This window comes from Zalophus californianus, chromosome 4, assembly GCF_009762305.2.
Source record: "Zalophus californianus isolate mZalCal1 chromosome 4, mZalCal1.pri.v2, whole genome shotgun sequence".
Lineage (NCBI taxonomy): Eukaryota > Metazoa > Chordata > Mammalia > Carnivora > Otariidae > Zalophus > Zalophus californianus.
Window position 1 is genome coordinate 78,681,692 of NC_045598.1, and position 12,520 is coordinate 78,694,211.

A 12,520-nucleotide genomic window follows, 5' to 3' on the forward strand; every position below is an offset into this window, starting at 1 on the left:
TAACCTGGGCTCTGTGACGCCAGAAAGTACATTTTCATCTACAGTCCTCTTTCCTTGGACTTGACTTTCCCAGTTCTGACCCAGCTGAGGCGGGACAGGCCCGCCATCCTTCTGCCCGAGGGGAGTTCCGCAAGCTTCTAGCCCGGGCAAAGGTTGTCCCAGGCCTGTGCTTCCTACCCTTTAAATACATCCCCGCCCAGGTTATCTTCTGACTTTTTTTCTCCCAGCCACGCATTTCAGGGGTGAGGTGGAGGGAGGCCAGCCTTCCAACCCCTTCCAAACATTCCAAAGCCAGAACCAAGCTCACCTGACTGGCCACTTACCACGCAGTCCGTGCTCAGCATGTGCTGGGCAATGACCTTGGGGTCGTGCTGAGTGAACAGTTCTTTCGCCCGCTTCAGCAGTGCTGTTTCCAGGGGCTTGTTCTCAGGAAGAAGGAGCTTCGACTCAAAGTCATTGGGTCTGAACGAGGAGGCCGTCTCCAGACGGGGCAGCACAAACTGGGCCTCATCCTCCTCTGGCCCCTGGTCCGTCTGCACGGCCGGCGCTGCCCAAGGCCCTGCCCCGTCATCGTCGAGGATCAAGTAGTTGGTGCCGGAGTTCCGGGGACCCGGCACCCCGTTCTGCTTGGCCGTCAGCAGCTCCACGTAACTGTCCTGGGCACAGAGGGGGGGCCTCGCCCCCCTGTCGCAGCTCGCAGCGAAGGCTGGGTTCAGTTCACAGTAGTTGGCCTCTGAGTTGAGCCAGGTGGATGGAGACGGGGGAGCCTTGAGGAAGGGTGCCTTGCAGGGCTTGGGCGGCGGCTTGGGGCACAGCTGGCTGTCTGAGCCCCTCAGGGCCTCCCCTGCCCTAGCGTCCGAGGAGACCCTCCGAACCAATGCCGGGCTCAGGGTGGGCTCGCTGCCCGTCCTGAAAACCGGTGAGTTTGGGCGGGGGCTTGTGTCCACCCCTGGGGGCTGAGGGGGCAATTTACAGCCTGTGGAGGAAAAGAGAGGGTCAGGAAAAGCTTAGCTGCTCGGGGAGCACAAAGCAAAACTGGAGTGACAACTTCAGCTCTCCATTCATGCCCTTGGGTTTCAACTTTCACTTCCCAAAGATAACTCGGTAGGACTGCCCAACGCCCAATCTAGTGCAGTCCAGAACATTTCCAGGGCTGGCTGGCTGCACCCCACTTCTGGGGGGATTCTAAATCCCAGTGACTTCCAGCAGCTGGGCTGCAGTGTCATTTTATGGTCAGAGAAGCTTAGTCCAGTCAGAACAGGACAAGACATGGCGCCTGGAGGTCAGTGAGTAATCTAGTCTTTAGTCACATAGCATGAGGGCCTGAGTCACTCTCACAGCCAGGGCGGATCCAGCCAGCCTTGAGGGAGAGCCAGAGGCACCCCAGGACGGGGGGACAAGATGGTGAGCTAACCCACATAGAAGTGGTTCACCAAGGGGCATTAGGAAAATCACCCCGTTGTCCCAAGGAAGGTCAGTTATAAAAATAATGAACAACCACCACATCACTCACTGACACAGTTGCTTACGAGGTCTGCCCACATCCCACAGCTCCTCGTTCTCTGGCTGCAAACGGAGAATGGAGAGGAGGAGGGGTCCCCCAGGAAGCCCAGCACTGAGCCAGCCCCCTCCGCCCCCGGAGGGCACAGAGAGAGCACACCTCTGTCGTGAAGGCTACCAGTTAGCGGGTAAGCGTGGGTCAGAAAACCTGGGTTCAAATGCTGGCTTCACCACGGGCAAGACGGGTAACTGGATGAGTTATTTCACCTCTGTGCCTCAGTGTCCTCAGCAAGAAGAGGATAATCATTCCCGCTCTGAAGGTTTGTTATGAGGCTTAAAAGCTAGCTAGCACCCATAAAGTGACCTCATCTGGATACAGCTGCACAAACCCCTTACCCTCCAGCCTTGTGTTGTCCCCACATCAGGGGACCAGACAGAGCAGGGAAAGAGCCTGAAGGAAATCAGGCTAACACTGTCACCCTCCTCCCAGAAAAGTCCCAAAGACCTACCAAGTGGCAGGTAACTTTCCGACTGGTGCGCTTTGAGGGATAAGGCTCTTCTGTCCTGCATGTGATCCAGGGAGGCTGGCTGGCTACCGCTCTTCTCTTTATTTCTGAAGCAGAAGATAAGTGGAGCAGAAACATGTCATTAAATCGTAAAACCTTTAGGCAGCATCATGGAAAGTTTTTAAGAGAAAAGACTGCTTAGAAGGCGAGTGGTACAGCACATCCCAACAGTAATGTCTGTTGAAGGAGGAAATTGCTGCTGGGGGCGGTTAACACAGGACTGTACCCTGGGCTCCATCCCCGCGTCCCCAGGACCAGCAAAGTCAGGTCCCAGGCTGCCTCCTCTGAGCCCTTCCAGCTGGTTGAGCAGAGCAAAGATTTCATGATCCTCTCAGGAAAATCTGATGAACTGGAATGTGTACTTTTAACAGAGCTTAAAATTACTTACAGACCCAGAAGGAGTGACTTGTTTAACTAAAATGCGTTTTCCACCATGCCTCGTGGTGTCAGTTAGGAAGGAAGCTGTGGGGCAGTCTGCATTTCAGCGCAAGTCACCATGTCCCCTAGACAATCCGCAGGATCACCGGGGGAGCCAGCCACTCTCATCCTCCCGGAAGGACCAGGGCCGCACAGCCGGCCTCCTGCTGAGCTGGGGAAGGGCCCGAGCCTTCACTAAGCCGGGTGCCGGGAGGCACAGGGTGCAGCCCCGCACGGAAGCGGAGATGTCACTTTCCACACAATTTGCTGGCACCCCTCTGCTTCCCTGCCTATTCAGACTGGGAGTTTCTCTAGCCCCCACAAACAGAATCTCTTCTTTGCTAGAAGAGACTGCACCACACCAGTCAAGTTGTAATGAACTTTAATGGGCCCTCCCACAAGCTTAGGTTATAGAAATCAAAAAGTTCTTTCCTACCTTTGCAAGCACCAAAGGAAAAAGCAAACAACCCCCCAAAAAACCCCCAAACTCCCAGCAACAGAGAAATTCCAGCAACCCCTCAGAGATAAGGCAGGGCAGAGGGCAAATTCCAAAAGGCGATGGCTTCGGCCAAGCGGTATTTCTGCAGTGATCTTTAGAGCAGCCAGACTCCACTGGCCCAGAACCCCCACCTGGGGCGCACCCCGCCAGCCAGCCAACCAGCGGGCCGGACGTCAGCGAAGGTGTGGGTGCCTGAGGGCGAGGGCGCAAGGGGGAGGGCAGGGAGCTTGGCAGCAGGAGGCGCTTTCCTGCGGAGCCCACCCCGCCCCCACGGTTAGACATTCCCAGGCCTGCGGCTGCCCAAAAAGTGGCAGGGCTTAAAAAGCCCTGCTTTCACTGGGCAATCAGAAGAGTTGGCTCTGTTAGGCCTGCCTCACTGACCAAGAGGCTTTCTCAGTCTGTCTTTCATGTCTTATCTTTAAAAAATAAAGTTCTATTCTAAATCCGGGTCACTGAAGGCAGACCAGGAGGCAGGCCTTCCTGCCCAGCACCGCACTGGGCAGGGGTTCTGGGCATTGCCCAATACTCCCTGGCTCTGGTCAGGACATTACCTTTTCCTTCCTCCGTTGAGCAGCCAATCCCCACACTCACAAAAGAAACAGAGGAAGAAGTACCCCTTTAATACTTTTAAGGGATCTCCAGTCCATTCTTATTACTAAGAAAAGGAGAATTTCTATGTATCAGTTCTTGCCTCCCTCCCTGCAACTGAGTCCTACATTCTACTGCCCTCCAGAAGATAATATTAATGATTATTGAATAATGATTATTCACACCTACTAGCCCTTTGGCATTGTTCTAAGCACTTTGCAAGTCTTGGATCGTTTAACCCTCACAAACCGCATCATTCCAGCTGGGGAAAGTGAGGCCCAGAGAAGGTAAGTAGCTTGATCAGTGGCGGACCAGCATCTGTGGCCAGGCAGGCAGCGTCCACAGCCAGACGCTGACTAACAGGGACCGGGAGCTCTGTAGCGGCACACGGCCTAGTCTGTATTACTCAGACTCCTGTGTTTTGCTTCTGAATCTTTGCAATCTACCAATTACAGTTTATGACGTTTCTTCCTGTCCAGAAAGAAAACCAGTGCATGCAATAAAACATGTTGGTTTAGGTGTGTAAGTTTAGATGCCAGGGAGCCAGAGAAGGGGGGCTGTGTCACCCAGGGGCTGGAGCTCGTCTACACCCTGCCAGGCCCACCTTTTCCCTGCTTTCCCATCTGGAACGGTCAGAGAGCAGCCCAGGCACCCAGCTCCGTGAGAGACAGGTCCTATGTGAAGACAGCATGCGCCGCTGGTCATCGAGGGCAGGGCGCCTCAGCTGGGCATCCAGTTCTCTGGAATCTTCTCTCTCCCACCCCCAGGTTCAGGGCACAGCCCCCCAGTCTCTCAGTGTCTCCCATCTTAGGAATCTCATCTTCTCTCACCGAGTCAACCACCCTTTCCATGTGGACCAAGCCCTAATCTAAGCCTTCAGGCTGAACTCCCCTCCCGAACCCCCAAACTGTTGCTGGACACTGGCACTCAGAGATAAGCCTACGGTCGAGTCTCCAATGCAGCAACTGGTTTTTCCTCCGAAGTCCATCCCCTCTGAGCCCTCCTGTGGTCTCCCACGCCCCCTTCTCCAACCTTCCCCACACACACAACAGTCCCAGGAAGCCAAGGTCCCAGGCTCTCCCTCTACTACCCCTGTACAGCCCGACCCTCCACCACCCACTGACTGGTCTTCCTGCGCCAAGCTCCCTCCCTGCCCCTCCAACACATCGCCACCCTGCTCTATTCTCGGGACATTCACCATGTCAACGTCTTTGAGGTTCCCTCAAACCATTTAGCCCGGCTTTAAGGCCTCCATGATCTGGCTGGGGTCACCTTCCTGAGTCTGCCCCTACCAGCCCCTTACGTGGGCCCTTTGCTTGAGCCCCACCGACCTACCCACTCAAAGCAACTCTCATCCTCGCCTATTGCCCCACGCATGCGCACACTGAGCCCCCCACCAGGAACACCCTCCCCTTTGCAGTGTCTGTCCAAATTTTCCCCAGTTTTCAGACCAGCCGGAATCCTCCTTTCTTCACAAATCTCTCCTGGCCAACCCTCCCCTTCCTCAGCAACTGCGTCCTCTCATGTGGGCACCAACTCAATCGGGAACTCATCCCTCATGACAGCTATTCCAGTAACACTTGGCATTCTTAGTAACATCTTTTACTGTTCCTCGGTTCCCGGGTGAGCTCCTCACCGGCCTCACTAAGGCCGGGCCCGTCCAGAGTGGCCCTGTCGGTCCCAGCACCCCCACCCCCCACCCCCGACGGGGCCCTGACCCACCTGAGGAGGTTTCCCTTGGGCGAGCTCTGCTCCCGGGCCTGGACGCCGCCCACGGTGAGGCTCAGCCTCTTGCCCACGTCCGGCCTGCCGTCGGCGAGGCTGCCGTCCGGGGCCCGGCCCGGGGAGGTGCCGTAGCGCTCCTGCAGGCAGCGCAGGGGCACCGTCCTGTTGATGGGCTGGAAGATGATGGCTCCGCTCTGCTGGGAGATGGGCCGGCGGTTGCCCACGTAGCAGCGCACCAGGCCGGGGATGGAGTCGAAGCTCTCCGTCTCAAACTGGTACTGCACACGGCTGTAGGCCTCGCTGAGCCGCAGCACCGTCCGGTGGATCTTGAAGTGCTGAGCCAGGTTCTTCCACTGACAGGTCAGGACAAAGTTTCCGGGGCTGGACAAAGAGTCACGAACCAGGAAGTCGCCATCCCGCTGCACGAGGTTTTCTGACACCTTGGGGACAAAATGGTGAGGAGTCGGAAAGGCAAGCGAACACTCCTTTTTTTTTTTTTTTTAAGATTTTATTTATTTATTGGAGAGAGAGAGAATGAGAGAGAGAGCACATGAGAGGGGGAAGCAGACTCCCTGCTGAGCAGGGAGCCCGATGCGGGCCTCGATCCGGGGACTCCAGGATCATGACCTGAGCCGAAGGCAGTCGCTTAACCAACTGAGCCACCCAGGCGCCCCGCGAACATTCCTTTTCAAAGCGGCACCGCTCTCCGCTTCTCTGGGCCCAACAGAGGACAATGCTACTCTGTCTCTTCCTCTTCAGTCGGCTCTTCAGTTTTTCGAACGTCAAATTCTTAGAAGACCCGTTCCTGCACCTAGAACTATTAGCCGCCCACCTACCGTGTGCCGAGTGACTGCGGGCGCCGGGCTTCCGGGAGTGAGGGCAGCGGGCCGGCGTCCCCACCGGCGGAGCTGCCGCGTCGGGAGAGCTGCCGCGTCGGCGAAGATACGCAAGCAGCAGGTATGGTACGTCAGATGTTGGAAAGGGAAGGAAGAAGTCAACCGGCAAGGGAGATAAGAAGTGCCTGGGAGGGGAACGAGGGCTGTTCTCTGAGACACGGTGGTCACGGGGGGTGTCATAAGAAGAAGACATGTACGCAGACCTGAAGCAAGTAAAGTGACAGCAAATGAAAGAAAGAAGAAAAGGCATGGCCAGGGAGCCTGAGCCCTCCCCACCCCCAGCAGGCGGAGGAGCGGGTTTTGTCGGCTGGCAGGAGGGGTCCACACGCAAGGGAGGCCAGGCACTGTAGAAGCAGAGACTTGAGTGCGGTGCTGGGCACGCCACTCGCTGGAGGGCCTGTCACCAAGTCAGCTCCGTGTCTCATCTCACTGGCGGATTATATATTTGCATACATAATCTACGCAAAGCACCAGACAGCCGCCTGGAACACGGTAGGTGCTCAAAAATTGTTAACTATGGAGATGCTGATGTTTATAGCAAAAGGAGGATCTATACTGTGTTGCAGATGGTCGTTCCTATAGCCAGACCGCCTGGGTTTGCATTCTGGCTCTCCTGGGTGACTTTGGACAAGTTACATCTCTTTATGGTTTAGTTACATCCCCTGTAGAGTGGGGATAATGTCACCTACGCAGGAGCTACAAAGATTTAACGGAGTAAAGTGTTAGCTGTAACTACCATTATTGCTGTTACAGTGTGCCGTCAGACAACCTGAAATGATGTGTGGCTGAAAATCGATACTCGTTGCAAGTGGGAAACAAAGTTTATGATCACAATAAAGAGAAGGATGGTGGGGACAGTCGTCAGTTTTATAAAACTTTGACATTTCTCCCAGGATATTCCAACACTGGATCAGTTTGCGTAGAAGAGTGTGCTACCATGGTTACCTTAAAATTGTATCTTTGCCTTAAAAATATGTTTTCACACAGAAATTCCATTTTTTGGGATTGAGCCTGAGGAAATAATTATAGTTATAAACATAGTAGTTATCCTAAAGGATGTTGGTGAAGGTGCCCACCAAAGAGTGGGGCACACATACAATGAACATACACATGACGTAGGCTGGTGTAGAAGACTATCTTACAACAGGAGACAATGCCCGGAACGCATCATTAAATGAAGACAATGGGCTGCAAAAGTCTATGTGGTATGATCTCATACTTGCAAAGCCTGGGAGGAGGAATCATATCAAAATGTTCAGAGTGGCTATCTCCAGGAGAGAGATTTATGGGTGAGAGTTTCGTTTTCTTCATTTTATTCTCTGTATAGTCTACAATTTTTTTTTTAAGATTTTATTCATTTATTTGACAGAGAGAGATAGTGAGAGAGGGAACACAAGCAGGGGGAGTGGGAGAGGGAGAAGCAGGCCTCCCGCTGAGCAGGGAACGATGCGGGACTCGATCCCAGGACCCTGGGATCATGGCAGATGCTTAACAACTGAGCCACCCAATCTACAACTGTAAATCAATTTTAAACTAAAAAAAAAAAAAAAAGGAGGGCACCTGGCTGGTACAGATGGTTAAGCGTCTGCCTTCGGCTCAGGTTATGATCCCAGGGTCCTGGGATCGAGTCCCGCATCGGGCTCCCTGCTCAGTGGGAAGCCTGCTTCTCCCTCTGCCTCTCTCTCTGTCTCTCATGAATAAATAAATAAAATCTTTAAAAATTTTTAAAAATTAAAAAAAGGAAGTTAGAACAGGGATTATTTCTTTAATAGTGCTGACAAATCTGCTACACTAAAAAAAACTGTCACAATATGATGCCCTTCCCCCCACCCCCCACCCATCCATTTCCGGTCATGTTGTCCTGGGTGAATGACTGGCCAGATCAGGTTACGATAAAAACCCAAGAGAAATTCTACACCCTGATTCTGCACTTACATTTTTCAGTTTCTATACTCTTAAAAAAAACCACTCCCACCTATCACCCCAAAAGACAATCACACAGAGTACATTCCAGGCCGGGGCGGGGGGTGGGGTGCTGGGGTCGCTGGTATAATTCCTCTACTTCCTAGCTGCAGCCAGGGGCCCAGGCAGGAGAGGGATGGAGTGTGAACAGTCACCAGCCCCACGAGGGCACGGGTGGCCTTGCTGCCCTGTGCCACCCGCCCTGACGATATGCTCTCTTCCCCTGAAATTGAACTACTGCCTTAAGAGAGAAGCTCCAGACAGTAGGAGGCTGCAGGCAGCCGGCCAGGAGTTTAGTGATCTGAACCACAGGCCAGCCTCGTACCTCCTCAGATGCTCCCCCTGCGGCCACGGCCTCCGGCCCGCTCCGGCTTTGCAGACCACAGAACACCGGCCTTTCCTCCATCCACCTCCCGGGCCCAGGGACATGTGCTTTGGGTTCCTGACCTTAGTTCTTCCCAAGGTCTCCTTGGAGACAGGCCTATGTTACCACAGTCCGTTTTAGTATATTTGCTTTTAGCTGAACTGGGGCTTGCTCTGCTGGGGTGCTGGAGGGCGAGCCCACGGGGTGGGCAGTGTGGTGGCGTTTGAGGCCGGCCGGGCGCACACTGGCAGGAAGGCACAGGTACCTGGCGGGGGATGCGTCCATGGTACCAGGCGTGGCTTCGCAGGTCCTCGCCGCTCAGCAGCAGCTCCTCCTCCAGCTCCTTCTTCAGCCGCTCGGGGGTCCTGTCCATGACGTGCCTCTCCTTGGAGAACTGCAACACAGGGTCACCGGTGACGTCCCCCCGCCCTGCCCAGGACGGCCAGGCCCGCCAGCTGGAAAGGCCCGCCTGCCTCGCGGTTGGCTGCTTGGCTAATCAAGCCAGGATATGCCAAAAGCCTCGTGCAGGTAGGGGAGCCTGGATAATGATTACAATTAGCTGTGACCTTTCCTTTCTCCGGCCGCAAGTATGTAGTAACATTTTCAGCTACACATGGGGACTATGAGAGGAGACGGGTGAGCTGTTCCTGTTATCAGTGGGCTCCGAGAGCCGCTGAAGACAAGGGGCGCTGGCTAGGGGGCGCCAGAGAGAGATGAGCGGGGAGGGAGGCACAACTCAGCCAGGGGACCTTCCTCCTTCTCCTTGGGGACACACACGGAGACGGTCCACACACGGAGCCGGGAAGGACAGCCATCCTCAGATGGCCCATGGTCCAGAGCCGGGAAGGACAGCCGTCCAAAGTGCAGTCCCCGGGCTGACGACGGTAATGGCCCCTAATTCTTTGCTACTGGCAAACTGCAAGTCAGGAACTGAGTTCGCCTTTAGAAACATTTAGAGCAAGCGGACAGAAGAATTTTGTCTCTTGAATCTAGCAACACAAGTCTGACTCTGTGTATTTTGTCTTTTTAATTTCGTTTTTCTGGTATTTCATTTTTATGACAGATTAGAACTTGAAACTTAAAAAACTGGTGTCTCGCCTCTGAGGGTTTGAGAATCATGGATATAGGTCGCCGCACGGTGGCTGGGGCGGGAGTCCGGGAGGGCCTCACTGGCTCCAGGTTTCATTTAGAATCCACGCCCACTTACATGGGAGCTGAACTTGGACACCTGCCTGGTTCCCAGCAAAACCAGGCTCACGGATCACTGGCTGAAGGTCATGGGAGCAGGAAAACGCTGGGTCTTTGTGTTTTCCCAAGTTCCGCAACTTGGCCTCAAAAGCCTCTAGGAATCACCGATTTCTCATCCCACTGCTCTGCACCTCAGCCAGGGAAGAGGCCCAAATCCTTCTGCACCCAAGGAAAAGGAAACAGACTTGGGATTTTTACAGCCCTCAAGTCTTTGTGGGCACACTGGCCCAGGAGGGCGCCGGCTGTAGAGGGTTCAGGGCCGCTCAGGTTTACCAACTGCTCACTTCTCCGGCTCGGCTTTGCCACCACTCTGCCCCACAGAGCAGACTCCTGCACCGCAGAGATGCCCACGCGGGCCGTGCCAGCTGCCCACAGGCGTCCGCAGCATCCCACATCCATCATTAATTAAGTCCAGTCACATCTGAACACAGCTCATTGGAAAGACTTGAGTCCAGAATGCAGATTGTCCACCAGGCCACATTCACTGATAGTTTATTGTCTGTCTTGCCTCCCACTGGATTTTAAGTTTCATGAGAACAGAAACCCATCTGCCTTCCTCCCTACCGCCCTCCAGCAATGCCTGAACATATTAGGCTCTCTGGAGTCACTGAATGAACCAGTACCCCAAGATGAGGTCTCTCTAGCCTTTTTTTCATTATGGAGCTTCTCCTCTTCAATCTCAAACTATTCGAAGCCCCATGTCAGCTGAGCATGTTGCCACACAACTAAAGGATGTCATTCCCCAATTTTCCTTGGCCAAGGAAAGGTGCACTGCTGCTTAGCGGGACTTCTAAGCTGAGATGTGACGGCTGGAGCTGCGGCGCCATCTTGGACGGGAGGAGGGAGCCACATCCTCCAAATGGGGCAGCAGGGGCCCCAAAAGGCCCAGATCCCTCACAACAGTCCCAGATTGCCCACCTCCAGAGATTTCGTGTGATCTTTTGTCCTGTTTGAGCCCATATTTTGGCTGCTACTGTTTACTGGCAGCTGAACTAAAATTCTAACCCATACTGTGACCCTAGCTTCTATTTGGCCACCCTGACAGTCTTTACACAGAGCCTGAATCCCTTGTACTGTGTCCTGGGCCCACTTCTTCTTGGCCCAAGCCCTGAAAATGTAGTCATCAGGAGTCATACGCCCCGTGTAGCCCTCCACTCAAACTGTACTCACCCAGACCCAAAAAGCTGTTCCCTTATTTCTCTTTACAGCCAGTGTCCTTCCTCCCTGATGCCCAATTCCCAGGCCACTTCCCACCATCACCCCCTCTCTCCTTCTCAGCATCCTTCACAAATAGCAAGATTTCTTAGCATTTTATAAACAACAATCCTGCATTCCAGATTTTGAAATAATACTGCAGTACACTTGTTACCAGAAATACAAAATCTGCTATCTTGTTACTTTTGCCCTAATTCCTTAGAGGGAAATCCACAATTATTGTTCTCCGCCCACTGTGGACTGTGGAGATGGGGCATGATAGGGCACTGCAGGAAAGTACCGAGGGAGGAGAGAAAAGGGAGTCAGGAAGACTGACCCTCCCTTGAGATGGAAACTCAGACTTCAAAAACTGTGCCCTTAAGCTCTTGCATAATTTGTGCAAAGTTAGGAGGTTACACAATTGACTAGATTTATAATTTGGGGGAGAGGGGAGAAGGAGGAAGAGAGGGCGGGAGGGAGACAGATCCAGAGCAAGCAAGCAATTGCAAGCAAGGGCTCATTTCAAACCAGTGAGAGCTGGTTCTACTACATTAAAAAGAGCCAGGTTGGCCTCCGGGAGCCTCTACCTCAGCAGATGATGTGGGCAACATCTCTCAAACAGCTGAACGAGGCAATTCAAAAGTCACCCACATAGGGTCGCCCTCATGATTAAATTAGTAGTTATTTTGGGGGTGAATGCCTTCTAGAACTTTCACATACTCTTTAAATCATACACATTAATGCATCTAATTATTTTTCCGAAGTGCCTATATTTTGTGAGCCTTGCCAACTACGATCGTGCCACTATATGTAAGTACTTTGATGGGCTGTCAACTTCATGGTGGGTGAACGGTGACCATATAGGAAAATTGGGCAAAATGTATCCATTTGCATCTTTGAGAGCACTGTGATGGATATTTGTGTTCCTTAGGGACCAAGCACGACATTCCTGCTTCACAGGATAGGTCACATGGGACTGTGACGTCGGCAGAATTCTGTCGGCTTGCCCCCAACGACCAGAACTTCTGTTAACAGTGCGCCTGTCCACTTAACTACAGCCATCTGGGCTGAATATGAATGTCCCCCTGAAATGCAGCCATTTCAGGCATGGCCTAGGCTAGTTTTGGGGTCTTTGGGGCCACAAAAGAAATTCTAGCAATTTAGGGTAACACAGCAGTACCCCTGCCCTTAGCAATAGCTTTATCTCTTCAGTGTCGTCACCGGTGTCCTTTGAAGTTCTGATTCCACTAATGCCCTAAGAAGCCTCCTGGCCCTCCTGAGATTACCTTCTGAGGAAGGAGCAGAAGAGAGAAGTCCCTATTCCCATAGTTACATGCATCATTATCTTATGCCCGGCCCAGAATTATGCATGAGACGAGCCGAAGAATAAGTACAGGTCCCCGCACTCCAGCGCCTTCCAATCTCGGGAGAGTAAAGAGCACACAGCCCCTTCAGACCAATCTGTCCCCATTCCTATAGGCTCATCTCCCAGCTCATCTTTCCCAATGCTCTCACATTTGTTTCTGCAGACACCTTATGAACGCAATGTACCTCAAAGACT

General features: G+C 53.3%; 1 protein-coding gene across 4 annotated transcripts in view; it reads right to left on the reverse strand.

The window, feature by feature from the left end:
- The window catches only part of BCAR3 (BCAR3 adaptor protein, NSP family member), a 110,030-nt gene that overhangs the window by 21,668 nt on the left and 75,842 nt on the right, over positions 1–12,520 (reverse strand). For 3 of the 4 annotated variants that reach the window (XM_027613011.2, XM_027613005.2, XM_027613020.2), the window contains 4 exons: positions 8,783–8,911; positions 5,293–5,735; positions 2,010–2,113; positions 324–976 (listed from right to left, as the gene is read on the reverse strand). In XM_027613011.2, coding sequence (XP_027468812.1) covers positions 324–976; positions 2,010–2,113; positions 5,293–5,735; positions 8,783–8,911 — 1,329 coding nt within the window. Of the gene's footprint in view, positions 1–323; positions 977–2,009; positions 2,114–2,919; positions 4,650–5,292; positions 5,736–8,782; positions 8,912–12,520 lie in introns of those variants that run through there. The other variant, XM_027613029.2, reaches the window with a different exon arrangement.